The sequence below is a fragment of the Halichondria panicea genome, chromosome 3 (genome assembly GCF_963675165.1).
Source record: "Halichondria panicea chromosome 3, odHalPani1.1, whole genome shotgun sequence".
Lineage (NCBI taxonomy): Eukaryota > Metazoa > Porifera > Demospongiae > Suberitida > Halichondriidae > Halichondria > Halichondria panicea.
The window spans coordinates 3998516-4025837 of NC_087379.1; the positions used below are offsets into that span (position 1 = coordinate 3998516).

At 40.5% G+C, this 27322-nt stretch overlaps 2 protein-coding genes across 5 annotated transcripts; one reads left to right on the forward strand and one right to left on the reverse strand.

The window, feature by feature from the left end:
- Positions 1-56: 56 nt before the first annotated feature.
- LOC135333556 (uncharacterized) lies at positions 57-19972 on the forward strand. Of its 2 annotated transcripts, XM_064528524.1 has the most exons (32): positions 57-309; positions 1273-1638; positions 7519-7737; positions 7838-9154; positions 9314-9453; positions 10035-10385; positions 10509-11020; positions 11126-11301; positions 11404-11621; positions 12109-12466; positions 12655-12894; positions 13007-13381; positions 13864-14019; positions 14146-14262; positions 14390-14509; positions 14663-14785; positions 14853-14969; positions 15106-15249; positions 15455-15646; positions 15796-16008; positions 16147-16344; positions 16497-16703; positions 16800-17006; positions 17116-17337; positions 17437-17643; positions 17775-17966; positions 18037-18234; positions 18294-18497; positions 18637-18840; positions 18921-19133; positions 19240-19452; positions 19618-19972. In XM_064528524.1, exons 3-32 carry the CDS (start codon positions 7608-7610, stop codon positions 19827-19829), a joined length of 7476 nt encoding a protein of 2491 aa, XP_064384594.1. In that variant the 5' UTR covers positions 57-309; positions 1273-1638; positions 7519-7607; the 3' UTR covers positions 19830-19972. The 2 variants fall into 2 exon arrangements, with proteins under 2 accessions (XP_064384594.1, XP_064384593.1); XM_064528523.1 differs by lacking the exon at positions 1273-1638.
- Positions 19973-20843: 871 nt separating this feature from the next.
- On the reverse strand, positions 20844-25523 carry LOC135333572 (uncharacterized). 3 transcript variants are annotated; one of them, XM_064528550.1, is made up of 9 exons: positions 23952-25523; positions 23682-23883; positions 22665-22735; positions 22308-22604; positions 21799-22140; positions 21657-21740; positions 21343-21405; positions 21160-21276; positions 20844-21085 (listed from the first exon to the last, which is right to left on the reverse strand). In XM_064528550.1, the coding sequence occupies exons 1-9, from the start codon at positions 24004-24006 to the stop codon at positions 20970-20972; spliced, it is 1347 nt and encodes a 448-aa protein (XP_064384620.1). In that variant the 5' UTR covers positions 24007-25523; the 3' UTR covers positions 20844-20969. The 3 variants fall into 3 exon arrangements, with proteins under 3 accessions (XP_064384620.1, XP_064384621.1, XP_064384622.1); XM_064528551.1 differs by lacking the exons at positions 23682-23883; positions 23952-25523 and having other exon boundaries at positions 21799-21886; positions 22665-23681; XM_064528552.1 differs by lacking the exons at positions 23682-23883; positions 23952-25523 and having other exon boundaries at positions 21799-21886; positions 22308-22456; positions 22665-22738.
- Between the last annotated feature and the right edge of the window lie 1799 nt (positions 25524-27322).

Consider the following 27322-nt stretch of genomic DNA (forward strand, 5'->3'; position numbering starts at 1 on the left):
GAGACCAGGCCTGGTCTGGTCTCGAGGCTAATTAAAAACAAGCCATGCTGGCTTTAATTAATTTACGGTATCAGTCGATAGTTTTAGCATAGATCTATAGATCTACTATAAATTTATAGTATCTATGGTTTCAGTCTGCTAGCTAGTCTCCCACGTCTGCTCGCGAGACTATATGCTAGCTAGCTATAGATCTACCAAACACCCTCGGCCTTCACAGCATGCATGCACTAGAGGAGTTTAGGAAACTTGTTGCATCCAATAGAGGACACGAGTTGGATGACATCAGTGGAGTCGATGATGATAATTATGGTGAGTGCAGTCTGTGCAAAAAGGATAATAAAATTATATGAATGGCCCACTGTACCTATATCCGGTAGGTGGCAGATCCAGATATAGCCTCGATTCATCGGCCTGGAATCGAGGCTAATCCAGATATAATTATGACTATCAACAGAGGCCCATAAATATGAGAAGGAGCGCGCGTCTAACTACGGGGATCATGTTTCATAAGTGGTTAACCATGGTTATGACCGCATTTCTATAATTATATCAGAGTCACTAAGTGGTTGAATCCGTTATATACGCAATACAGCGCTGCGGGTTGCAAGCACTTAGTCGCTTCCCATAAAAGGAATTGCGTGCGGTTTTACCGCCAATTACGAAACCGAATATACGTTGAAGTTATATCGTTCGATCCTCATCGATTTTTTATGGGCTCCTGCTATCAATGACTTGTCCCAACGGAATGCTTGGAATGTAGTTAGAGTAAACAACCGATTATCGAACACGTTCTATTTTCGAACGCTTGTTCTCGAGGGCAGCGGCTCAGAGCACTAAGCTGATAGTACCTATGTATAGACTAGGTATAGCTCTATTCAAGTCCGAACTCACAGCCAACAGAAAGCTTCCTCGTCGGAGTGACAAGGCTAAACACTCAACTATTGGAACAGATTTAGTTTGAACATAGCCACGATTCTTCGAACTCTCTCTCTCTTGTATCAATAGAAGGCTCTAAATAGCTAGCTACAATGCATGACCGTAATCTTACAACTAGTAAAATATGTACAGCTAGACAATGGTGGCGATTTTGATGGCACTACTGCACTTTTTTAAGAGGCCACCATTGTCAAAAAAGCGTGTTAATGTACGTGAGTGCATCAATGAAACTTATTAGCCACTTCAAGTAAGACCGTCCTCTGCCCACATCCTGTTTAGGGGACTGTTAATGTAATGAAAAGCCATGTTATTACCATAATAATGCTCGTTTACCAGAAAGTACTTTGTCCGAGTGAATGTGCAATTAATGGAGCGCACATCGATACTTCTTCACTGGAAAAAAGAGCGATTCCTTGGTTTTGAAAGCATTTGCTTGCTGCAGTGCTGCCTCATTTTACTGAAACAGTCGGCATGCAACTGCTAAGACCAGTTTTTCAAGGGCGGACCAATATTTTCAGCAAAAATTGACCCGGGGAACTGAAAATGTCAGTCCCTGCATGGACAGAAATTTTCGGCCGACGAATATTTTGAAAATACATGTCAAAGTGGTCGCTCAATCGTGAACACCTGTTTTTGGAAATGACTTTGGTTCTGATCTGAGAAATCTGTCGTTTGGATTAGAATCCTGGCACGTATTAACAGGTAAAAACAATGGACACTGTATGCTCTGACTAGGCTGCATGTACATAATATTAGGAGGTTATTATTTTTTGTATCATTAATCTGAAAATTAAAACTGCGAAATTATTGTGCGTAATAGGTTCTACGTCACGTTTCTGAGCTGTACCTAGAATCCGAAATATTTTAATTGGGTAGTTTAAGGCACCACCCATAAGCCCCGTTTACACAAGGTCGAACCCGGATTGAATCCTGGTCAGATTTTTCTGAGTAGTGGGTGAGTAAAAGCTACCACTAATTGTATTTTGCGCAAACAGTGGGCTGACAGGAGAAGCTACAAACTTACTCTAGGATCGCCCACAAACATGTACAACACTTCAGAATTAGCGCTTTGTATTTTTTAATTTGCTAAACCGCTTCTGACCCAAGCCAACCCCCAACTCCAGAGGTGCGCGCATGGGTTGGCTAATCTGGATTAGGCCCGTTTACACGAACTGGATAGGTTTAATCTGGATTCCAACCCTGATTAAAGGCCTCGTGTAAATTAACGGGGCTAGATATATATACGAAAGAGAGGGACAGGCAACGCTTACGTGATGCTAGGTAAATGTTGTGTGTGAAGTCACACCCTGTTGAGCTCAAGAATGTACACACTGCTCAACTTAGTTTTTATGACCTATGCATTGTGTGCACACACATAACCTATACTTCCAGCTGCTATGTTAGTGCAGAGCTTTCTTTTATTCAGCTTGATTTGTATGATTATAGTAGTAGTAGTAATACCATCGTAAAATTGTGGTAATCTACCAGTAGTTATGCCTCGGTGCACATGCGCAAGCGAGGTAGATTGTATACGGTAGTGTGTTTGTGTGTCTGTGTGTAGACTGCTACAGCTGCTCAAGGATTCTAGTCTTGTTTTTCTTGGATTGTAATTCATGGATTTGCAAAATAATGCTTGGTTCTCGAGTTATGCCTAGTTTTGCATACTTGGAATGCCATTGCAGCCTTAATTTTCAGAATAAGTGCCTATAGAAAAATTTGTCCATTGAGTGTTGCTAGTCTACTTAGTAGTTAGCTCTGCACTAGAACGCTGAGCTATTGGTAGCTGTAAGCGTGAGAAGAGAGCAGCAAGGCTCTGCTGATGCAGCAGCCAGACTTGAACCTTTGGCATATTGATCCTTTTTAACAACAATCGTGGTCGACATTACCCACTCTTTGAGTTCCGATTCTGCCTGCATGCAGCAAAATTAATTTGCTATTGCTAATGGCAGGAGTGTGTGAAGAAGAGTATGCAACTCCCATGCACGCACATTCCATTCTATATCTCGGACTGAATCCATCACTAACACTTGTAGTTGTGTAAACTGTTAGCCATGAATAAAATTAAATGTGGGCTGGAGGTACAAACCACAGCAGACCATGTGCAAAGGTAGCCTCCTTCTAGCCTCCTTCGCAGGCCTTCCTTTTTCAGTTATAATTTTGTTTCTGTTGTTTGTCACAATATTAACACCATACGGGAATAAGCAAAGAAAGAAAAAAGGAAGCCACTAAGAAAAAGGAAGGCCTGCCCCGCTAAGTCTTGTGATCTGCTACTGACGTAGCCAAATTTAATTGAGCGTGGGCAAGAGTAAACCGCAATATCTGTCCTCCCACACACTGTGACACAGTACTTAGAGCGTATTTACCAGGAACTAGAGGCAAAGAGTGTGTGAAGCTACAGAACACAGTATGTAGAAGTTAGCTCTACAAGATGAAGCATGAAAGGCTAGAGTACTACTGTATCTGATAATAGCGCTTGTCAAAAGGACCTGGGCAAAGAAGTAACCTATCCCAGATCCTGGACAACTCACAGCAATACTTCTGACATGCCAAAATTGACAGATCCCTTCATGTCATCAGAAGGAATGTTTTAGTCCAAGTCATAATAATAAGAAGAAGAAGATTGCCCTGGAACAATCACACTATCCAAACTAGAAGGGCAAGGGCAACCTATTTTATCCTCGGATAATTACAGTAGAACTACAGCAGAACTACAGACTACAAGACTCGCCTTATCAAACTCAATGTGCTCCCACTCTCAAGACCTCACGTTCGACCCAGTCGAGTGTTTCAAATTACAGCAGACAATGTAGACCTGAGTGCTTATCTGCAGGTATTATTTCCGTATCCACTATAGAGCTGGTTCTACTGCCAGAAAGTTTCCAAAAGGAGCAGAACCTCTAATACTACTACAATAGGATTACACGACTATGGAATTGACAGGACCCTATCGATGTATTGAACTAAGGGAAAATTCGACATTGGTGCTCGTGCCGCTGTGAAAACTGTCTCATGCACACAAATTAGTATAGTTTAGTCACTCTGTCAGCTCATGAGATCACAACCTTGCAACATTGTCATGTCATTTTACACTGTTTCTAGACTAGACTACTGCATAGGCTCAAAGATAGACCTTTAGTCTTCAGACTTCACTATGCTAGGTATTAAAGCCATCGTCTATGATAATAATTATCTCCAGACTTGCATATGAAGTAAGTCTACAATGCGTAGGCATCCTGTGGCTTTGTTGCCTGTCAGGCTCCGCCCATCTACTGAAAGCCCACGCTCATTTTCACTGTGCCACCACTGTGCCACCGTCACGCGAGGCAGGCTCTCCTTTTCTTAGACGGTTCGTTCTTTCTTTCTTTGTTCCTCCAATTCTTACCGTATTTTATCTTATTGACCGTGTGACAAAGAACAGAAAAAGGAGAGGCTGCGAAGGAGGCTAGCCTCCTTCACCGGCCTTCATAGGAAAGAAGGCCTGCTATCGACTGCTTGCGCATGCGCCAAATTATTGGATATTTGTTCCCGTAAAATTTCCTATAATACTGGATTCATCAGAGAAAATATCTTAAAAGTCATACACAGAGCTATATAGCTAGCTAGCTAGAGACAGAGCTGTGTAGGTTTGTTGTACTGCTATTTTCTTCTGATAGAATCAGTAGCAGTAGTATAGTAGACTTTCACCAAAGATAGTGTTAAATGGGCGTGGCCTGTCCATATAGGCTCTTGTCAGCTTTCACTCCTTTCACACGATCGTCATCCACACTGTTGCAGGCTGTGAGTCTTTTGTTAACATAGCAGGCTAAGGGTAGCTATCAGAGAATGCTATCCGATGGGCTAGAAACCTTCAATCGAACTTTCTATCTACTTCCTTCAATCCACTTCCCTTCGTTGTGATGTCATAGTTTTACTGAGAATATACGATGTTATCCAAAGCCCCCAGATACCGGGGGGATATTAGCGCATGCGCGAGCAGTTGATACCACTTCCCTAAGTGAAGTGGGAAGTGCGGCCTGGGATCGAGGCTAGTGCAAAGGAGGCTGGAACCACTTGACCTTAGCTAATTAAGGTCACTAATTGGATTTATCCAAACTTCTCTTGCAGACTACTTCAAGCCTAGTTTTTAATGTCTGTCAGTATTTTGCAGGGGGGGTCAAATTTATTTTCGCCAATTTTGCTCAGAAGCAGAGATACAATCAAAAGTCTTGCTCTTGTACTATCCTCGATATCATGAGCGGCTTGTTCTCGAGGTCACTGCATAGCTGGCTTTGAGACTTGTAGTCTGCAAGAGAAGTTTGGATAAATCCAATAATTAGTGACCTTAATTAGCTAAGGTCAAGTGGTTCCAGCCTCCTCTGGACCATGTGTATGCATGCTGATATCATATAATTAACCACTACACCTACGCACCCACTTAAGATGCGGTCTGATAGTGACGTGGTACGACATACTTGTACCGTAACGTGGTTTACACTACAACTGCTACAGTTGGATACTCCTCTTCATACACTCCTGCTAATATTTAGTAGCTTTATGTTATGCAGCTCTGACACTTCCACCGAGGCATCAGCACGTACCTGTGGTGCTTTCATTTAAACTGTGATTAAACTATGTCTACCTTTACTGGATCCATTTTGATGCCTCGAGGGATACAGTGACGGCTTAATTGCGAGTCTAGTGTGTGTGTGTGTGTGTGTGTGTGTCTGTTCCAGCTGTAAATGCTCAACGGTTGCAATGCAATGAAACTAACAGCTTCTATAGGCTTCTAGCCACGTTCTCTTGGATTTTGATTCGTGGATTTGCAAAGCTTCTTTCTCAAGCTATGGCTAGTTTGACTCACAATGAGGCGAGCTGTTGTAATCTCTTTAGAATATTTCATGGTATCGTCTGTTCCACCAACGCTTTCATTATGCGTGACGTCAGGAATGTAGTAGGCAAGAATTTTCGACTGTAATTATCCTTGACCTTCCTCTGGTACCAGTATAATTTTAGATCTCATTTGAGTGTATTTAGCGGGGGAACTATGAGCTATAGTACCGATACTATAGTCTAGATTGCTCTGGGCTACAAACCACAACATTTGTATTGTCATTTATACAAGAGGATACACATGTATTAAAATTATGGTAGCTAGATGCTTTGTCTAGTAGCATAATAACAGAACTAGAATGGAAGAGAGAAGCTCTAGTTTCTGTTTTGGGCTTTGTTCGAGAGTAGTAGAAGCCGCTCGTTTCTTGGGCAGTGTGCTGTGCTTTTTTGCTGCAAGGCTGCATGGGGGAGGAGCTGGATGTATGGAAGTGCTGGGATTCTAGCTTTACATGGCTTCTTCCTTTCGCTTTGTTCAAGAGTAGTATAGGAGCCGCTCATTTGCTGGGCTTGTTTGTAGCTTAGGTGTCTTCCTTTAGCCGCTCATTTGCTGGGCTTGTTTGGTGCAAATTCTAGCTTAGGTGTCTTCCTTTCTCTTTGTGAGAGTAGTACAAGCCGCTCGTTTCTTAGGAAGTGTGCTGGGCTTGTGCTGCAACGCTGGGGGAGGAGCTGGATGTTTTGTGGGTGAAGCTAAGACTATAGTTTTGTCCATTAAACTGAGGTGGAGGAACAAGGTTGACTTGAATGGAGGCCACAGATTTAGTAGAGACACAGAGATGACAACTTTAGATATTAGTTTTTTTAAAAAATGATGCAGTTGCTAGGTTGGCTGTTTATATGTTGCTAAGCTATAGTGCATTTCTAGTAGCCAATAGGTTTTGGGATCTAAATCAGTTAGAACATGTGCATTCGGTATCTATGGTTATAGTGTCCCTCATCCCTTGGGCGAAGCCCTCGAGATTTGTGACACTATAACACATAGATACCTCATGCCCATCTTCTAACTAATTCGCCAAGGGTTGAAATAATTATAGTCGATCTGTGTGTCTGTCGTTTGTTTGTGACTCTGAGTCTGCTCACCCTAAGTGGGGAATTTACAGCATTGATAGCCTCAAAAACTATAGCACTGACATTTTGAAATCGCTGTGATAGATCTACTTCCGCTTATTTGAACCTCGATCTATCTTCAAAATATCCACGAAATGTTTATTTTGAGCAATGCGTTATATAGTCCTCGAACATTTGGTGGTATATATATCATTATGCATGGAGCATATAAGCCTTAATTAGATCATCCAAAGAGGTCTCTATAGGAGATCGATCATTTCATCGCATCGCATGACATAGGCCAACCTTAAGCTGCTTCCTTATTCCATTGTAGTAATTCAAATGTGTTTGTGCTCTAAAAATCAATGTAAGTCTTATGGCTTTTTTCATGATACATTCAACAGATACCACATAAAATCTTATACACTGTGTGCTGTTATATATGTTATCTTGTTAGTTTTCCGTTTCAATTATGTTGTTATAATTAATTTTGTTAGTTCTTCCGTTTCCTGGTCTCTTAGTATAATTAGTATTTTTGATTTTTTTTGGATTGACATGTTAACAGAGTACATAGTTATAAGGTTGCTTTTAATTGTGTGCTTTCTTTTTGCTAATTAGTCAATAGAAGATTGATTTCTTCACTTATCATAGTATCTCTTTCCTTCCCAGTGGTATGAGGAAGAGTACGTGGCTGCACAGCCTTTTGTCACGTAGACGTACTGCATTGCATGCATGAAGAATTTGTATAAAAAGGATGGATGAAACTAATAATTATGTGTACTGAGTTTGAGATGATCGTTTTGCGCTCAACTCAATGGAGGCTTTTAGCCAGTTTTGTCATTCTGATAACAAGTTATCAAGTCGCTGCCCAAGATGGACAAGTTAAATGTAAGCTCTTTTCGTCTTTTACCGTACATTCTCAATTAAATTACCTGCATTTGGGCATAACCGTGGAAGTCGTGACTCTTTTATTTCTATGACCATACAGCATCGTCACTTGGCCACGACTTCTACATTGGCTTTATGCAAAGCTTTTCAGAAGAAGCATCTCTGAGGTTGACTGTTGGTACCTCTGCTTCAATTGCAAGCTTTACCGTTGAAGGAGGAAATGGCATTTTGTTTGAACAACTGTCAGCAAGTGCATCTGCTCCAACTGTGGTGGACATTCCTGCAGAGTACTTTGTTGTTGGCAGTGGTTTCTCTGAACGAAACAAAGGCATTCGTATTTACAGCTCTGATAAACCTATTTTTGTCATTGCAGAGAATTTTGATGTTGATATCCAGACCCATTATAGCACTTTTCTTGCATATCCTCCATTTGATAGTGGTTCAAGCTATGAGTATTTTCTCACTTCGTTGAGAGATGGCTTATTCAACAGCCAGTTTCTTCTTGTTGGTTGCAAAGATAACACCACTATAACTATTTTGCCATCTCAAGATGTTCAAATTCCTCATGACCCACAGGATTCTTCTAGTGAAACAGTAACAATTGAAGTTACTAATAGCCACAGTTTCATTCTTAATGAATTTCAAACTCTTCTTATCTCCACTTCTGATGATCTCACTGGAACAAAAATAGTGTCCAACAAGCCCCTCACTGTTGTTAGTGGTCACGAGTGTGCTAGCTTGAGCGTGCAGACCAATTGTGATCCGCTAGCTTTCCAAATCCCACCTATGGCCACTTGGGGTACTCGTTTTTTGCTAGCCCCGTTCAGTGGACAATCTGCTCCTCAAAAGTTTCGACTAGTCAGTTCTGGGCAAACATCTGTCGAATACTACTGTAACAATGAGATGGAGTCAGCTATTATTGATTCTAGATTTGATCTGATTACAAATCAATATTGCTCCCTTGAATCCCAAAGCCCTATTCTTGTGGTTCAGATAGCTGTTAGTGTTACAGAGGATGGCTTAAGAGATTCCACAATTGCTTTAGTGTCCCCTGTTGACCAATATGTTAGTGAATCGAAATTTATTGTGCTGACAGACACTCATTTTCCAATAAGCAGAATTAGTGTGACTGTACCAACACCTGACCCTAACCCTGAACAATTTGATTCTTCTAGCATTCTCCTAGATGGTACACCACTGGTGTGTGAATGGGAAGAGATAATATTTGAAAGCAGTATAGTTGGTTACGGGTGCAGCCATATTGTTTCCACTTCTGGTGAACCTGATTACCATACAGTTTCACACAATAGCAGTGGCCTTATTTCAGTGCTTGTTTACGGATTTGGTGCTGATAACCTTAATCTAACCTTGGGATATGCGTACTTGGCTGGACAGAGCTACACCCAGGCTGGAAATGGTGAGAAACACAATAATCATTATTCCATTGCATGGTATTTTACTGTATAATATTCTTTTACGTATTGTTTAATGTGTTGTGTATAATTGATTACGCTCATGTGTATATATAGATGAATAGATCTCAAGTCTGTATGTACATCAAATTTTCTTGCTACAGATGCCCTGTTTATTCCCTTTCTTGACTTGAACGATTTTCCTGGAGTTCAAGAATTGGACAGAGTAGCAGATTCTTCCTCACCACCAATATTCCTTCCAACTGGTTTCCTATTTGGGGAAGAGGTTGTCTCCACTGCATATGTAAGGCATCTGTTTGAGCTCAGCTAAATACTATGGTTGCTTGAATCTCAAATTAACACCGAGTGTTTGCACTTCAGTGCTCTAGTGTCTTAATTGTTGGAGGTTCTACATGGCAATTTAATAGCTACATAGTATTAGTGTTCTGTTACTATACTCACCTGCTTAGATCTACCCAGGGTTTCATACAGGAGTTTTAGCTCAGAGGGGTCCGGGGCCCTCCCCTTGGAAAATTGTTTCATGAATGGTTATCTGATGTGCAATTTGGGTTTTTTGTGTGCTTTCAACCATTAAAATAATACTAGAGAGATGATAAGATTGTAGACATTGCTAAGGAGAAAAGTCATACACTTTAAGATTTCTAGGGGGAATCCCAGACCCCTCTGTATGAAACCCTGCTACCTATACGTATGCACATAGTTTGTAGCATGCTGGGGAATCATAATTATATAGACATGCCTTATAATATTTATTATGGCAAATAGATTTACACAAATTATATACGTTATGTCTACCTTATTGTTTACCGTCACTTGTAGTTTCGAATTTATACTAGCGCTTTTTACATGTTCTTATACATGTAGGTGAATGAAAACGGTGTAATATCTTTCAAGAGACCTTGGGCGTATTCCCTACCTGAGATCTTCCCCACTAGCAACATGGATAATAACTTTGCAGTGGCTGTGTTTTGGAGTGACAATGATATACGTAGAGAGGGAGCTGTAAGATACATGGCATACAGCATCAACGATATGAATAATACCCAAGGAGCCGAGCTGATGAACATTCTGAACAAGTTTGTTCAACAGAGCCTAGGCGATGGAGCAGACCTTTTTCTGGGACAATGGTTGCTTGTTGCTCATTGGGATCATGTTCATCCTAGTCCTCATGGGGAAGACAACAGAAGAGGAATTCCAGAAGATATTCTTAACCAGGTTTGAGTGATTCATTCTACTGATTTTCTCTTAGCTGTGCTCATTTCATTGGTAGGCCGTCATTTCTCTTAGACTATGGGGCGCCTCCTTTTACAAATTCATACTTCTCTTCCAATTGTACAGACAAACAACTATCAATCAATCATCGTCACTGATTTCATTGACACATACGTCTTCAACTCGTATGACATTCAATGGAGTGTTGTGGGAACCGGTAGGTCTGCCGTTGTTGGTTTTACTGCTGGAGGTAACTTCTTCGATAACCACCCCTTGTCCGGAACACCAGCCATTGGCTGCGCTGTGAATGGACAGAGCTGTTTTGCAGAATCTAATACAAAAAGTGCACAGAATAGAAGTGTGAATAATCTGTTGTCTTTACCAAGCGATCCAAGGCTTCGGGCACTGGTGCAACCATGTCAGAGGACTTTTGTCCGAGACGGAAATACTATAAATAGACAAAAACCTGAAGACCTAAGAGATATGCTTGAACCATGTCCACATGTTGAAAGTAAGGCTAAATTCGATTGTGGTAGATTCAAACCCCAATCCGGCATGCCAGCTTGTTTTGTTGGAACTAAGACTGTTAATTCTAATGGAGTTTCAATCTTGCCGCAGTGTTGCTATAATAAAGACGGGTAAGTTCACTTGGTCTCATTGTGAAAACAATTACCTCAGGTCAATATTCTTATCTCACTATACAATACACTTGACTAACGTTTAATCGACGGGTTCATTTGCAGGTCACTCATTACTAGCCCAAATAGTGGATCAGTTGGCAGTTTACTAGTTATTGGTAGCGACGATTCTCAATTCCGACAGGACTGTTGCGCAATTCCTGGACATCCAGAGTACTGTAAATTGTTCTTTGACAGACGTCCCATTATTAGTGGCACTAAGTATCAACCACTTGAAGTAGGTACGTATCGTATTATTGTTATGCTTCGTGCCATGAGGATATGGTAAAGTAGGTCATTGAATGGTGTGGAGCGTAAAATGTACATTGTGTATTTTCACACAGGAAGCGGTTTGGGTGACCCTCATTACAGAACGTTCGATAATTTTCACTACAACTTCCAAGGTCAAGGAGAGTTCACACTTCTTGAGCTCTACCAAGCCGGTGAAACTGATCCAGTGTTTAGCATTCAAGGACATCTTGGTTATCCTGCTGACTGGAAAGACCGAGGAGTGACTGGTCATCTCGGGTTGGCCTTTGGTGACCCGAATTTTGCATTCCATGTAAGCCACATCAGTGTAATTCTGACCAAGACTGTTATCGCATGTGATCTGATCAACTATAGAGCTATTTATCTATAGACTTAATATGCGCGATACAAACAATGCGTATTTATATGAGTGCATGGCTATAATGTCGCATAAGTTTGTATCGCACTGTTAATTGGCGTTAGTCGAGACCTGTAAAATCCCATTGAATTCACGGCCTTAAATCACATTAAATTAATTATATTGCATAATGTTTTTGCAGTAATAAAATTGGCTAAATGTATATTATTAATTTTTATGTTTGCATAATATTATTTCTACATGCAGTAAGCGTATAAATTACGTCAACACTTGAGATCTAGGCCATGTTGCTTACACTGTATGTGGTACAAACAGTGCTGATGAACACATTCAGTTGTCTAGCTGAAAATAATACGAAGTTTAGAACTTGAATTATATTAATTTGATCTGTGTTATTATGATTATTTATCACATGACACAGCTTGGAGAGTCCGGAGGATTCAGAGTTTTTCAAACCAAACCAATACAGTCGGAGATTACCAATACTTTGTCTGGAGTACCACATGTGATTGATGATCGCATCTCGCTCACTCGAGCTGGGAATGAGCTGATACTCTGTCACTATGATAGTGGAGTAAGAGTTAGTGGTTTGGTTCATCCCCTTGGATCCCTGGAATACTATATAGATTTCCGAGTGCATGTACCATATTCCTACAAGAACCAGTCAGGAGCACTTCTAGGAAACTTCGATGGAAACACAAATGTAGAACTCTTTACACGTAGTGGCACCAAAATTACCAATCTCGAAAGTATGAACCTGTACAGAAATATGCTCTCGTGTAAGTTCGAACTGCAATCATGCATATTTAGACACAAATTTAGGGTGTACAAACTTGGAACGACAAGTATAATTATAATTATATGAATTAGTGTGCTAACAACTCTGCATGATCAAGTACCGGAATATAATTATGTGCAGCCCCGGGAAGTGCTAAAGTCAGCATGCACCTATATCTTTTTCTTTTAGGGAATATCTCTGGTGATCCTGATAACTTCCTCTACTTAAATAACAGTGGTCAACGCAATAAACAAGAAGAAGATTTTGAACCTAAATTCATTGATAATCTGAATGTGACCGATGAGCAAAGAGCATTCTGTAATGACAATATGGAGTGCATATTTGATCTTGTTGTCACTGGTCAAGAAGATATTGCGAAGAATAGTATGGAATTTGATGCAGAGACAAGTACTGTACAGGAAGATTTAGGTATAATAATTATTATGTTCATGTTTCAATCGTTGCGTACATACGGATGCTTAAATGCTGGAGAAGCATAATTATTGTATTTTGTATTTGATATGTACCTTTTTTCATACAGTAAATGTTCCGCCCGTGATTACTACATTTGAAGTATTCACAGTTGGTCTTGGTGCTATGCAGCAGCTTGCTATTCTTGTCACTGATGCGAATGACGACGACTTTAATTTGACTTTTTCTGGAGGCATTGTGGAAGCGTCTTCTATTCTTGAAGCGGAAACTCCAGGACAGTATAATTTCAGCATACAAGTGTCTGATTCCTCACAGCTTGATAGTTTGCAACCGTTGGTCTTTGTTGCAACTGATGGTAGAGGAGCTTCATCCGAGCTTGTGCAGATGGTTCAGGTGTGTGCTTGCATTAATGGTGGTGAATGCACTCCAGATGGGATACTTGGAATTGATTCTACTGTCATTTTGACCTGTCTTTGCCCTGATGGTAAGAAGTTTATAGATTATATGAAAGGTTGAAATTATGTTTTTCTACACCCTCAGGCTTTGGGACACTATACTATAATAATATACCGTATAGAGGGTATATTTCGAGGGTATAAATGTTCATGGTTTTCGCGGATTAGGCATGAACCGCGAACATTTATAACCGCGAATTTAATATTTCATGCATGCAAAAAAGGCGCTATTCCACGAAAATTAAATCCGCGAAAATTTATACCCTCGAAATATACCCACTATACGGTACCTCATGCCCATGATATGTAACTAACCATTTTTCATTGACTAAATAGAGCTAGCAACATTACATAGATACTATTATATCATCTCACTTTTCATTGGCTATTAGAAGTAGGAACATTAGACATGCATCATTTGTATCCTCAAGCATATTAATTTGTAACTCTCTAGGAATAATAATAGCTCATACTTCCCTGCTAAACACTTGGATCTCTTATGTCTTCACAGCTTATGATGGTCAATTCTGTGAGGATGACCGTGATGGCTGCTCAGATGTCCAGTGTTTTGAGGGCACAGTTTGTGATGACATACAAGCTCCTGGGTCAGGGGCTGTCTGCTCAGAATGCCCACCTGGGTTTACTGGAGACTCACATAAGTGCTATGGTGAGTTTTATTTCAGTATAACCAGGCAGTAATAATTTCTACACAATGCCATGCATGCTTGAAGTAAGGTTTTTGTCCTTCTCTGCATGTATAGTTGCTTGAGCTTCATCTTGTTTTTGGCTGTAGATATTGACGAATGTACACAAAACAACGGTTCCTGTGATCAGATCTGTGTCAATGTTGATGGTAGCTACTTCTGTGATTGTGAAGTGGGTTATCAACTTGTCAATGGATCATGCCAAGGTGATCTCTCTTTAGTTAGACAATTGAACAGCACAATTGAAAGCTACTATATATACCGTCATATTAATTGGGGTGTCTATCTTGCATAACAGTTTGTTGTTAGTGTAGGTATTTTTTTTTCTTGCAGATATCAATGAGTGTGAGGGTTTTAACGAGTGTGAGCACTTATGTGATAATACTGACGGCTCTTTTACCTGTTCTTGTAATCCTGGGTTTACACTAGCCACAGGAGGGAAACATTGTATTGGTGAGAAATTAAGCATATAACATTACTGTGAAGCTATATCATGAGTGACTATGCACAATCTGGCAAGTATACACAGTCCGATGCATGCTGCTTGCAGGTTTCTCTGCAGTATTGAGTGCATGATAATAATTATCAGTGTACTTTTGTCCCCAGTAAACCCTGAAGTGAGCTGTAACCTTGACTGTGGCAATGGACAGTGTTTCCTCGTACAAGGGGTTGGCCAATGTGCCTGTGACTTTGGATATGTTGTCGATGGATCTGGAGTGTGTTTAATTGGTGAGTAGCAAAGTAAAATAGATGCTTACTAACTTTTGACCATTTTGAATGAATTTCTCATTTTCAGACCGGGATGAGTGTGGTGAAGGGGCTTGTAGCCAGGAGTGTTTGAACTTGCCTGGAGGATTCGAGTGTTTCTGCTCGAATGGCTTTGAAGTGCTAGTTGGTGGAACAATTTGTGCAGGTGAGTGATGTCAACCGTCTAGAAATATGATCTATCTCTCTGTCCTTCCCCTTTTCCGTTTGCACAAACTCTGCAATAATTATGTTTTGACTATAGTGATAATCAGTTTCAGTGCATTTACCATCTAATTTATCAGATATTGATGAGTGTTTGGATACTGCTTTCAACGGTGATAATTTGTGTGTGGACGTTCCTAATTCTCATTGTATCAATACCGAGGGATCGTATGAGTGTACCTGTGTGCCTGGTTACTCCCTACTAGATGGATCATGTCAACGCAGTAAGTACAATGTACTACGTACTGTACTAGCCTCGTCACTACGCTGTTTTTCTTCAAATGCAATCAGTTAAAAATCAACCTAAGCATTTATTCATAGAAAATCAGCCTGGGACAAGGCTACTACTGCACACACTCCACTCTTATACAGTCATAAATACATGTAGGTATACATATGTATTACACACTTTATTCCATTTTTACGTAGACGTATGTTTTAGCCTGGAGGAGCTTGAGGGTGAAATCATCGGCTACTCAACTGATTCCACGCTTGATGGCAACTATGTGGTGGGTACTGTTGCCGTGTATAGCTGTGGCCAACACTATGCTCTAAGAGGGGAGAGTTCACGGCTGTGTGGAGGGGACAGGGCGTGGTCAAAACCTGCACCAACATGTGATTGTGAGTTTTGATAAAATCAAGTTGCCATAAATCAAGTTGTAAAATCAGTACATTTTCTGAGACCTCCCTCATAGTGGAATAGTTTAACAGCTTTGTGAGCTTTTTACACGTAGATAAGTGTATGTGCATAAACATTTACTCAACCATAGTGGTAATGTGCGAGGAACTTTCTGCAATCCTCAATGGAGCAGTTGCCTTCCATGATGACATGAAAGCTCCGTATGATGGACTAACCAAGGCTACGTACAGCTGTGGTTTGGGATATATCTTGTCCGGGGGAGATCAAGTAAGGATCTGCGAAGGCGTTCTTGTTGATGGTGAACTTGTAGGCCAATGGACAGGGTCTGCGCCAACATGTAAAAGTACGTTAGAACATAATAATATGAGCATAGTTTGTGAGATTTGTGTTGGTCAATACAAGATTTACGTTTTTTATGGTGCGTTGCTGAATATAATTATGCAAGCTGAGTGCTTCTTACATGAATCATTCTTTCTCACAGTTCCTGGATGCCCACCCCTGCCTGTTGCTGCCAATAGCATTATCGAGTACACACTTAATGGCGATGATCCAGACAGTTATCCTACTAACACCTACGCTATCTATATCTGTCTTCCTGGATTTGGATATTCAGCTGGAAGTGTCTTCCGAATGTGCTTAAATGATGAATCATGGGGAGGAACAGAACCCACGTGCAGATGTATGATATAATTGTGTTCTTACTAATAACATGCACTCTTGTACTGTTGCTATACATGTATAATGGCTGTTTAGAGTTCTGTATTTTTCTGGGAAATATTCATAGTATACATGGCTAGCTATTATATAATACATCATTTTATTACACTGCAGCAATAGGAATAGGATGTGAAGATATCCCTGATCCTGCGAATGGTAACATTCAGTTCAACGGTGACCAGACTGCTCCGTTTAATGCTGGAACAACTGCTATCTACGAATGTAACCAAGGATACATATTGGATGGGGATGAATCTGAAAGACTCTGTAGACAACAGAACTTGTTCTATGATTGGACTGAAACAGCTCCCATCTGTGTTTGTAAGTAGTTCATCCAAATAGAGGTTTTAACACACCAAAATGGAGCTAATTATTTATTATTGTACTGTGGTTTTTTCATGTGAATCTTTATTGCAGCTATTACCTGCCCTGCTCTTGTTTCTCCTGATAACGGTGATGTTGCATACAATAATGATGCTGATTCATCTAGAGAGTACGCGTTCTCAACCATTGCGATTTTCAGTTGCGTCGATGGATTTGGCATTGTGGGAACTGCCACCAGCTCTTGTGTTCTAGACGATAGTGGCACGGAAATATTTAAACCCTTTCCGCCAACATGCGAACGTGAGTCAATCTGAAAATGAGCCGTGTTTGTGAGTAACTTCACTATTGCTGTACGTGTTAATAAGAAAATTGTGTGCAAATGTTAAGATGTCAATATCCACCCTCACAGCCATATTTTGTCCCCTGCTGGATGATTTAAGGAATGGCGAAATATCCTACGAATTTGCTGCAAATGACGAATTTGCTGCAAATGAGGATTTACCGTATGGGACTGTGGCCTCCTACAGCTGTACTGCTGGTCACATCCTTGTGGGTGGTGAAACAAGAAAATGCACTGGAGGTAGTATCTTTACCCTGGGATATTTCGATGGGATCGAGCCAGTTTGTCAAGGTACCTGCAGTTATACAAGTCATGCAGTTGTCAATTATTATACTCATAGAACTGCATACATTTGAGTCACACTCTTCAAATTTTCTTTGTTATCTATAGAAATTACGTGCCCTGAATTAGTAGTCCCAGAAAATGGATATACTGCTTTCTCCACTGATTTGGATGCTCCTTACGACCTTGGAGTGACTGCTACCTATTCCTGTGCTGATGGTTTTTCGATGGAGAATGGGGATAGTGAGAGGACGTGTGGCTATGATGGTGGTAGTACCGTCGGCCAATGGAGCGGAGATGCCCCTGTGTGTGTCGGTGAGCCAACCAACCAACATACATGGACTCATATAGGATATTGGATTTTTAATTATGACTATACATGCATGCATGTCACTGTTCTTTACAATAGAATCTGTTCTTCAATAGAAAGTGTTCTTCTTATGTAGGTGTTTGTGAATTATTGGATGTGCCTCCATATGGGAGCATTGGATACTCTATGCCTGCTGATAAGAACAACGATTACCTTGCTGGTACTGTGGCAACATTCCAGTGTGAAGAAGGGTTTGAAGTCTTTGGACACACGATGAGAAAATGTCAGAATAACATGACCTGGAGCGAAAGCTCTCCTAGTTGCTTGGGTAAGATCCGTTTTTATATCTCTTTGGGAAAACCACTATGCATGAGCCTCTTTATTTCCCAAATTCCCAGTTGCTTGCCCTGGATTGCCTAACATAGAAACTGGTGAAATTGAATACACAACTAGAGCTAATACTGATGGAAACTATCGGTCTGGAACCTTTGCTACATACAGTTGTGAAGAGAACTTTAAAATAGCAGGTGTGGATACTGCTGTAAGAATGTGTGAGCCAGACATGGAATGGTCAGGAGCAACCCCAACCTGTGAACGTAAGAATTGGAATTGGAACAGATACACTTCAGTACATCCTCTGTTCATTTCCTTGCAGCTATCATGTGTCCCGATCTCCCTGACCCTGGCGATGGAGACATTGTTTTCATGAACGATACCACAGCCCCATTTCACCTAGGAACTCACGCAATGTATAAGTGTGATGAAGGTTTTGTGCCAGTAGGAGGAGATGCGATCAGAGTGTGCTTGAATGTTGGACAAGACGAGGGTCAGTGGGATGGAACAGTACCATCTTGTGAATGTAAGTGATTTTCAATGCTGCAACTGTCTAACTCTACCGGTATAATTGTTATCATGAATTTAGCAACAGGCTTCTATAATATAGAGCTATAGCAGCTAGATGCATTGATTGTAATCATGATTGACATCTCTTTCCTCAGCTGTGCAATGCTTAAAGCTACATGTTTCAGCTACTGCTGAGATCATCTACGAATCAGTTGATTCAAACTATCCTTTTGGCACTGAAGCTTTTTACAAATGCGCTGATGGATTCCGCTTAGAAGCTGGGGACAAACTGAGAGTATGTGAAATGAATGGCTTGAACACTACAGGAACTTGGAGTGGTGTGGAACCTATCTGTGGAAGTAAGCACATCATTATTTAATCGCTCTCAGTTATAGCCTTATTGTAGTTATTGTTGTTAGTATCGGGTATGTTCATGTAGGGATCATGCCAAGGTGCCCGGATATTGACAATCCAGACAATGGTAGAATCGACTTTGCTCCGGATAGTATGGCTCCATTTGACAATGGAACCATTGCAACGTATGACTGTGATCTAGGCTACCAATCAGAGGGTGGAGATAGAGTAAGGGTATGTGAAGAGAATGGATTCAGTGAAATTGGAGCATGGAGAGGAACCGCACCAGTCTGTGCTGGTATGTGCTCCTGTGTTATTTTTGTTAGCGAACATTTAAACATGCTGTATATTCAAAACATATGTAGTTACCTTTTAACTTTTATTTTAATATGTCCTACATGCAGCTGTGGTTACATGTCCTACATTGGTACTTCCGAATAATGGGTCTATTGTCTACTCGGTGGACACGGTGAGAATTGGCTATGGGGTGACTGCCACGTATAGCTGTGATGTGGAAGGGCTGGGTCTGAGCAAAGGAGACACTGTTAGAACATGTGCTCCAGATGGAGATGGTGATGATATTGGGCAATGGACTGGATATGCCCCAAGTTGTGAAAGTGAGTGGTAATTGTTCAACAGTCAAGCACCAACTTACGGCCAGATATTAACCAGAACTTTCGTAACTTCAACTTTCCTATAGTATAAGTGCATTACATTTTTCTCAAGAGAAGGTGTAATTTACTGCACAGTTTAATATTGTGCACTCCTATATTTATTCACAGAAATCCAGTGTGAGGACATAGGAGATCCATTCTTTGGACAAATTCAATTTTCCAAAGACAGAGTTGCTCCATTTGACTATGGCACAACAGCTACCTACACATGTCAATCTCCTCTAGTTCTTGATAATTCGTCAGAGAATGTACGAGTCTGTATTGGAGACGGCAGCAGTGCCGATGGTGAATGGACTGGCAGTGATCTTATCTGCATTTAACAAGACTTGTACTAGATTCTTGTCAGACTCTCAAACTCTAACAAAAAAATGTGTGCTTTGCCAAATTAGCCATACAAAGTAGTGTACGTGTAGATGAATATAAATACCTTTTTTTTTACCCACATTGTTTTCTCCAAATCTCAGTTAATTAAGGAGCTCTGTAGAGTAGGTTGCACCAAATGCTATAGCTATTAATTATAACGAGCTGGATTTATATAAAATCCTAACTTTTGTGCGTGAGTTCTTCCTCAAGTGATTGTACAGTAGATTAACTTTGTGCTGCAGTTTGGTCAGATGACCTTTAATAATGGTGCAAGACAGAAACAACAGAACAACAGCACTGATGAAAACTGAAGTACACAAGCCAAACAGGAGGTGTAGATCTATATCTATAGTGGAACTGCTGAAAAGGTTACCGTGCATGGTGCTAGAGAAAAGTAGCGTGTTGGTGTATAGGGCATATTTTTCTTAGCCCCGAGATGGAGAGCTTTCATCCCCTCCCCCCCCCCCAAAAAAGCATATAAGAGCTGGTGGTGGGTGTTCCGTCTGCATGCACTGTGCCCAGAGTTTTCTCTGTAAATGTTGTGCTATTTTCGATCCTCAATCTCAATTAAACATACAATTTGCTTCTATATTTTGTAGGCCTATAATTATTATAGGAGGTGGTTATTTTCGTCTAGAGCTAGGTTGTTAGTACCACTACCGACCAGTGTGGGCACATCCCTAGCCGGCCTGCATCTGTATGTAGCAATATTTATAGAGTGATAGACCTATGGTTATCCCCCTTGATCTACCATCATGACAACTAATGCTTATTGTTAAAGTAAAGAGTATGAGTATATAGTAGATTAACTTTGTGCTGCAGTTTAACTAGTCAGATGACCTTTAATAATGGTGCAAGCTAGCGAGGTTGTTTGTACCACTACCGACCAGTGTGGGCACATCCCTAGCCGGCCTGCATCTGTACGTAGCAATATTCAATATTCTGACTTTTTTAGGGAAATTAACCAAACATAAAAGTACAAATTTAGCTTGTGTAGTTTATAATCACGCGTACATAAGATTCGTATATATATTATACTCGTGCATGTAAAGTTTTTGCTTTAAAATTCTGTCCCTGATGCTCTAGCTTTAGTCTAATTAGTTGAGCTTTTGAACTTCGTAAGCGGGGCACTCCTGTGTATTGACTAGGGTGGGGCTGGGGTAGTGGTGGAGTAATCCTGGTATACTGAGCACAGACGCGTAGATACGATCTTCTATAATAATTTTTAGGCAATGACATAATTATGCAGTTGTATGGTGCTTGATAAGAACACAGTCATTACATTACCTTTGGAATTGCATTGTTTTGTAGTAGACCTTGGCTTTCTTTTGTGGTGGAAACAAAGGGCAAACAAGGTGGCAGCAAGTACCAGAAACACAAAACTACCAAGCGATATTGAAAATCCTGCACACCACGATTGTTAGTGTTCAGTAAAAGATAAAAACAACAACATTATTATTATGGACTTACCAATTACAATTCTTTCACATTGATATGATCTATGGTTGTCAATCATCGCTGTACTCATAGAATCTACATAATTATCATAAACGGTATATATAATTATATACAAGCATAATTATCATGATATAGTGAATACAGAGCAGCACTCTATTAAATATAGACATTTGTCTACTATATATGCATGCATACATGAAAATGAATTCAAAGGGTGTGTATATCAAAATTGGGTTGCATGATGTCGGGTTCATGATCACAAGGTGCATATATATGCACCATACACTCTGTGTATGCACTATTTTGGCTTTGCATAATTATTATACCATTCACTGTCATTGCCATGATTGAGCTATTAGTGGTGGTAGGTTCATGCAGCTCAGAAGTTGGTGCTTCATGCAAGAGCATACCTGTAGACGAAATGGCATGCATGCATACAATAAATGGGGACAGTTGAATCTCAATTACTTGGTAGAGAGACATTGTTACTCCTGCAATGTGATGTCACACAAGTGTATGGAGAATCAGAGGAACTGCAGACTCTCATTTCTACACACTGTAGCGACACATTCACAGACTGATAGTGCTGATATAGCTCAGAGTTCAGGTAAACAGTTTCACTGTATTGTTTGTACAAAGGGTTGTGTTGATGCAATGTCAAAAATTTCCCCAAGAGAGGTTGTCTGCTGTGTATACTGCCAGTGTATATGTTCCATACTATACAGCTGTTTTCAAATGCGGTGCATGTAACAGAAACAATGGCCTGGTTGGTTTGAAAATGCTCCTGAACGTTTACCTCAAGTGACGGTCCTTGTTGGGAAAACCATCAGTAACAAACATGTTTTATGCTTAATACAAAGCTATAACTATGTACTTAGATTTTAAAACCAAAAACCAAAGATGGTGCTTTTTCATTATAATCATACCTTGTTAGTCTATAATACACACCATTTATGGTGTATAATCATATAACTCACCAGAAAATTGGAAATCAAGGCCATTGCTTGTTCCAATACCTACAACGTTGACTGCTTGCACTATAATTTCATATGGTGTGCACTCCTCCACACCATGCTGCTGGAACACGAATTTCGTCTCGTTGATTGAATGACTGCTTTCATAGCCACTAAAAAAGTTTCGAATTGTTACAATGTATAGGATGATCTCTGAATCATTGTATGTTAAATCAAGCATTTCGGGAGGTTCCCATGAAATTATGGAAATGTGTTCGATTTTCAGTACAACGCTTAGATTTTTTACAGCAGCTGGTATCCCTATACACAATTTTAAATCAATTTCATCATGCTGGCATAATAATTATTCTCTATTTATACCTTGTACTCGCAAAACTGCAGGTTCTGTTAGAGTGTTGGGATGGATGACACAATGTATAGTTATGTTGTCATTATCTCTTTCCTTGGCAATCTGTTGTAGAAATTACAACAATGGGTAAGGAATCGTTATGATGAATTAGATGAAGTTGTATGTGAGCTCCTCCCTGACAAACAAACTGTAGTCTAGGTAACCGCCTTATCAGTCAAGTAGGCTAAAAATCTGTGTCCTTTGATGTAAGCTTTGATGTCTCTTTGTGCATATGTAGTTATAAAAAAAAAAAAAAAAAAAAAAAGAAACCTTTGACTAGCTAGGAAGAGTAGCAGCAGTAGGCAGCAGTAGTAGTAGCAGTGCAAGCAGGACTAGACTAGATTAAAAAGTTGGTGGAAAGAATAACTGACCGTTTGGACGTCACCTGGCTGCCAGACTTTCATCTGGACTCTTCCCCCTGAGTAGCTGGCCTTTCTCTAAGCCACAAAACTGAGCAAGAAGCTGAAGAAGCAGCTAGACAGAGACATGTACCTAGCCTTGAGAATTGGGAGGCGTGGCTCAACTAGTTAGCCCAGCCCAGAGGAATTGTTACCGTGGGTACTGAACAACCGTAGAAGTAGGGCTACCCCTGGCTTTACTGAATTAACTAGCTGTGTCTGCTGTCTAGTTGGACCAGATTTAGCTAGATAATGGGGTAGAGAATAGTTGAGCGGTGCTGTGTGTAGCTTGAACTGTACTGGCTGGCAAGAATCTAGTAAGCACCCTATGCACTGATAACTCGTCAGAATGGAGGGTATGTTCTAGGGATCTGGACAGCTGTACATCCAAAGGAGCCAGGGAGTGCCAATCATCTTCTCCCAGTCTCTGACACGCTAAACAAAAGGAGCTAGAACTGGGAGTCCCAGCTAGAATTGCTAGCCGGATCTAGACTAATAGAATGACTTGGAGGCGTGGTGAGGCCGGATCCACACTAATTGATCGACCTAAAGACGCTCCTGTTCCAGATTTCACGAATGGCAAGGAAAGGGTTAATCATCAGAGCCGGGATAGTGAGAGTTGACAGTACGTAGTTTTGAGTATGTGCTCGGGCTTGACGATCACTGTTACTGCTTCTCCACAATTCATTCCCATTGAGCAGCCAGTAAAGCTGTCCACTTTCTATTTGGCATTTGAATTGTACAGTTGATCCCAGGGTAGCATTTATTGATACTGGTGTCTGAATGAAGCCGCCTGCATAAGTTATGCAGTATACACATGCAAGCCTAATATCGTGATCACAATGGCATAATTATACATACCTGATACTAATGAGAATACGGTTGCTGCAAGCATAGAAAATACATGATGTGGCATCCTTTTGAATAATTATCTTTCCTTATACAAAACAAAATGATATTCTGCATGGCAATTAGGGTATGCCTTTTATACAAAATCAGCTTTACAGTGTTCAATAGACAAAATGTTGCACAAACTATGTCGACCTATTGTGCGATGTGTAAACACATAATTAAGGTGCACTTTTAGGGTTTCTGCTACAGTAACTGTAGTTGATGTAATCAGAGAGACGAAAATACGGCGCCACTCTGAATATATCACCCATACAATTTTTTGTTTTTTGTTCACAGTCTCGTACATCAACTATGGTACTGTGCTTTGCAGCTCACTGACAAATGTATGGTGGCATAATTTATGGTTACTGGCATAATTAATTGGAGCATAACAGGTGACTTTGGAATGCAACAGTATTCTGTTGCTGTTTTTCTGCCTCTTTTATTCATCTCAATAACAAGGAGGATCATTAGAAGATTATGTCGGATCTTCAGTAATGTGTTACACAACAAGAGAACAATTTTTGTATGCAATTAAGAGATAATTTATGACTGCACTGATTGGTGTAGGGCATAATTACGGTGGCCCTGAGCGCTACTCTAGTTGGTAGTTCATACTTGATAGTCAAATGCGTAGTTGGTAGTTCGCAGTTGCTACTTGATAGTTCAAATGCGTAGTTGGTAGTTCACAGTTGCTACTTGATAGTTCAAACACGTAGTTGGCAGTTGGTAGTTCGCAGTTGGCAGTTGGGAGTTGGCAGTTGGCAGTTGGCAGTTGGCAGTTGGCAGTTGGGAGTTGGTAGTTGGCAGTTCGTAACCTTTAAACTTTGCAACAATAATTAGCCTGCTTTTAAATTATGATACTGGCACCGATATCTAGCTGGCCTAAGTCTAAGACGGCAATATTAATCTTATATATACACATCTTGGTAGGGAGATCATTTCAAGTCCAATCCTCATGTACCTATATTCCCAGATCCCAGCAGGGAGGGGGGAATTATAGAAACAGGTTTTGCATGGCACTTTTAGATTCTATTGAGGCTATTTAAAGTTATGGTTAAAAGATTAGAGGCAGTGCAAAGATCTATAATTATACAACATTAATATTTTGTTAACTGCAAAGTTTAAAGGTCACGACTACCAACTGCCAACTGCCAACTCCCAACTGCCAACTACCAACTGCCAACTGCGAACTACCAACTGCCAACTGCCAACTCCCAACTGCGAACTACCAACTGCCAACTGCCAACTGCGAACTACCAACTGCCAACTCCCAACTGCCAACTACCAACTGGAGTAGCACTCAGGGCCACCGTACATAATGGTAATGAGTTGTTTTAACAAGCATAAAATAGATTTAGATCTAGGCTGAATTTGGGTAGTGCTCAAAAGCATAATATTTTCCAGGGCCTAGCTCACTTGTTTGGCGCAAATAGTACTAGTTCCCACACACAAAAATCGGGGGATTGCACTTTGAACTTTAAGTCCGGAGTGCGCATGACCAAAACACGTGGGGGGGCGTGCACGCATTGTCTTTGTGTTTGAGGCGACCAGTCGCCCAGTAGCCTCGAGACCAGCCGTTCGTTGTTTCAGATAACAAACGGCTGGTCTCGAGGCTAGTCGGCCAGCTTCAAAGCTCTTCTGTACTTTGTGAGCACCCGGCCTGCATGCTGTAATGAGTCTCCAACGAGGGATGCTTCTCCTTGCAGCAGGATTTTTGTTGCTGCTGTATGGCAGAGTAGCTGCTGTTTTGGGTATGTGAAAATTAATTTAATTAGCTGTTTTGGGTAAGTGAAAATTAATTAATTTAATTAGCCCATTGATTGTACCAAAATTGTGTAGATACAGAAAAGAGAGATTGGAAACATAAGCTCCTTGAATTACCATCCATCCATGTTTGCTCACGGTTTAATGAGGTTGTCTGTGCTAGAACATAGACTAGGAGACGAACGATTGCTGTACTGTCAGTTATGCACCTATTATAGGAGGTGCAATAAGGTCTCCCCCTGGGCAATTTTATTTGACAACCCTTGGCAAATACCCCGGGCATGACAGTTGACACAATAAGTTAATTGCGATACTTTAGTATACAGGCAAACAGCTATTATTATTGATACTGACTTTACAAAGTTCCCACCCCCAGGGTTAGGTTTTACTAACAAAGCTCCCACAAAGCCCCCCCTTGTCCCGAGAGGGGGTTAGTGGGTAATGGGGCTTTGCATTGATAGGTGCATTACATCGTAGATTGAATTGGCAACGGAAGGGATTCACGTGATGTTTTACATTGAAGTCTACGTAGTGGCTCTGAAGCCATCCATGTTTCGCTTCTAAAACTTCCGCGAAAACCCAGGAAATTTATTGTGTCCTATGCATGCTTCTCGAAGACCCCTCCAACACTTACTTACATTAAAACATATGCCCTTGATGGTGAGTATCATTTAAAATATAACCTTGATTGTCGTGAAGTAGCTAAGAGGTACACAGCCATTTTTCATGCTTGTGTACCTAGAGTACCTATGATATAGCTAAGGTTGCATGTGTCACTAAGTAGTATGCTGTGTCCCAAATGGCCACAAATAATTATATGTTTAGCAGCTAAATTGATGGAACTATAGTTCGTGGACTTTTATGGACAGCAAAAAACACGGAGGAGGGAAATACGAATGGAACTTGAGCTCTTATTATGAATTTATGTGATCACGTGATCCGTTTCCCCTCCCTTTTATGGTAGAATGAACCATAGTTTGTTTAAATTGATGGAACTATAGTTCGTGGACTTTTATAGACAGCAAAAAAACAATTCTCATTAATAATCCATGCTTACATTTCTAAGTAAGCCTCGATGAAAACATGGATGGCACTCGAGGTCGCTTCCGTTGCCAATCTCTTTCTCTTCAATTTATGATTACGTATCCATCATTAATTTTGCTACCTATGAGAGACACAGTACAACTTAGTTTAGCATAGTTGTTTTAATGTAGGCACAAAAACATCTCAAAAGGATGAAAAACGATGCTACATATAATTATACCTATCAAGTTTTGGGAGGGAAACACGAATGGAACTTAGCTCTTATTATGAATTTATGTGATCACGTGATCCGTTTCCCCTCCCTTTTATGGTAGAATGAACCATAGTTTGTTTAAATTGATGGAACTATAGTACATGTACATCTAAATGTAGAACTCTAAGATTTGTCTGATCAGCTAAGTTTAACCGTCAAACTAGCATCAAAGCTCTATAATAATTGTAGATCTACAGTCTAGGATTATTTAATGGTTTGTTAATTTCTACAGAACACAATGACGTTCGGCTTGTCAACACCCCTGAAGGTCAGCTTT

Excerpts from the sequence above, each read along its gene's own strand:
- LOC135333556 (XM_064528524.1), top strand. The coding sequence starts at position 7,608 with ATGAAACTAATAATTATGTGTACTGAGTTTGAGATGATCGTTTTGCGC. Across the intron at positions 16,345-16,496 it reads AACAGAACCCACGTGCAGAT|CAATAGGAATAGGATGTGAA; the intron begins GTATGATATAAT and ends ATTACACTGCAG. Across the intron at positions 19,134-19,239 it reads AACCGCACCAGTCTGTGCTG|CTGTGGTTACATGTCCTACA; the intron begins GTATGTGCTCCT and ends TCCTACATGCAG.
- LOC135333572 (XM_064528550.1), bottom strand. The coding sequence starts at position 24,006 with ATGCCACATCATGTATTTTCTATGCTTGCAGCAACCGTATTCTCATTA. Across the intron at positions 22,736-23,681 it reads ATCCCGGCTCTGATGATTAA|TGACAACATAACTATACATT; the intron begins CCCTTTCCTTGC and ends GGAAAGAGATAA. Across the intron at positions 21,406-21,656 it reads CATGGCAATGACAGTGAATG|ATTCTATGAGTACAGCGATG; the intron begins GTATAATAATTA and ends ATAATTATGTAG.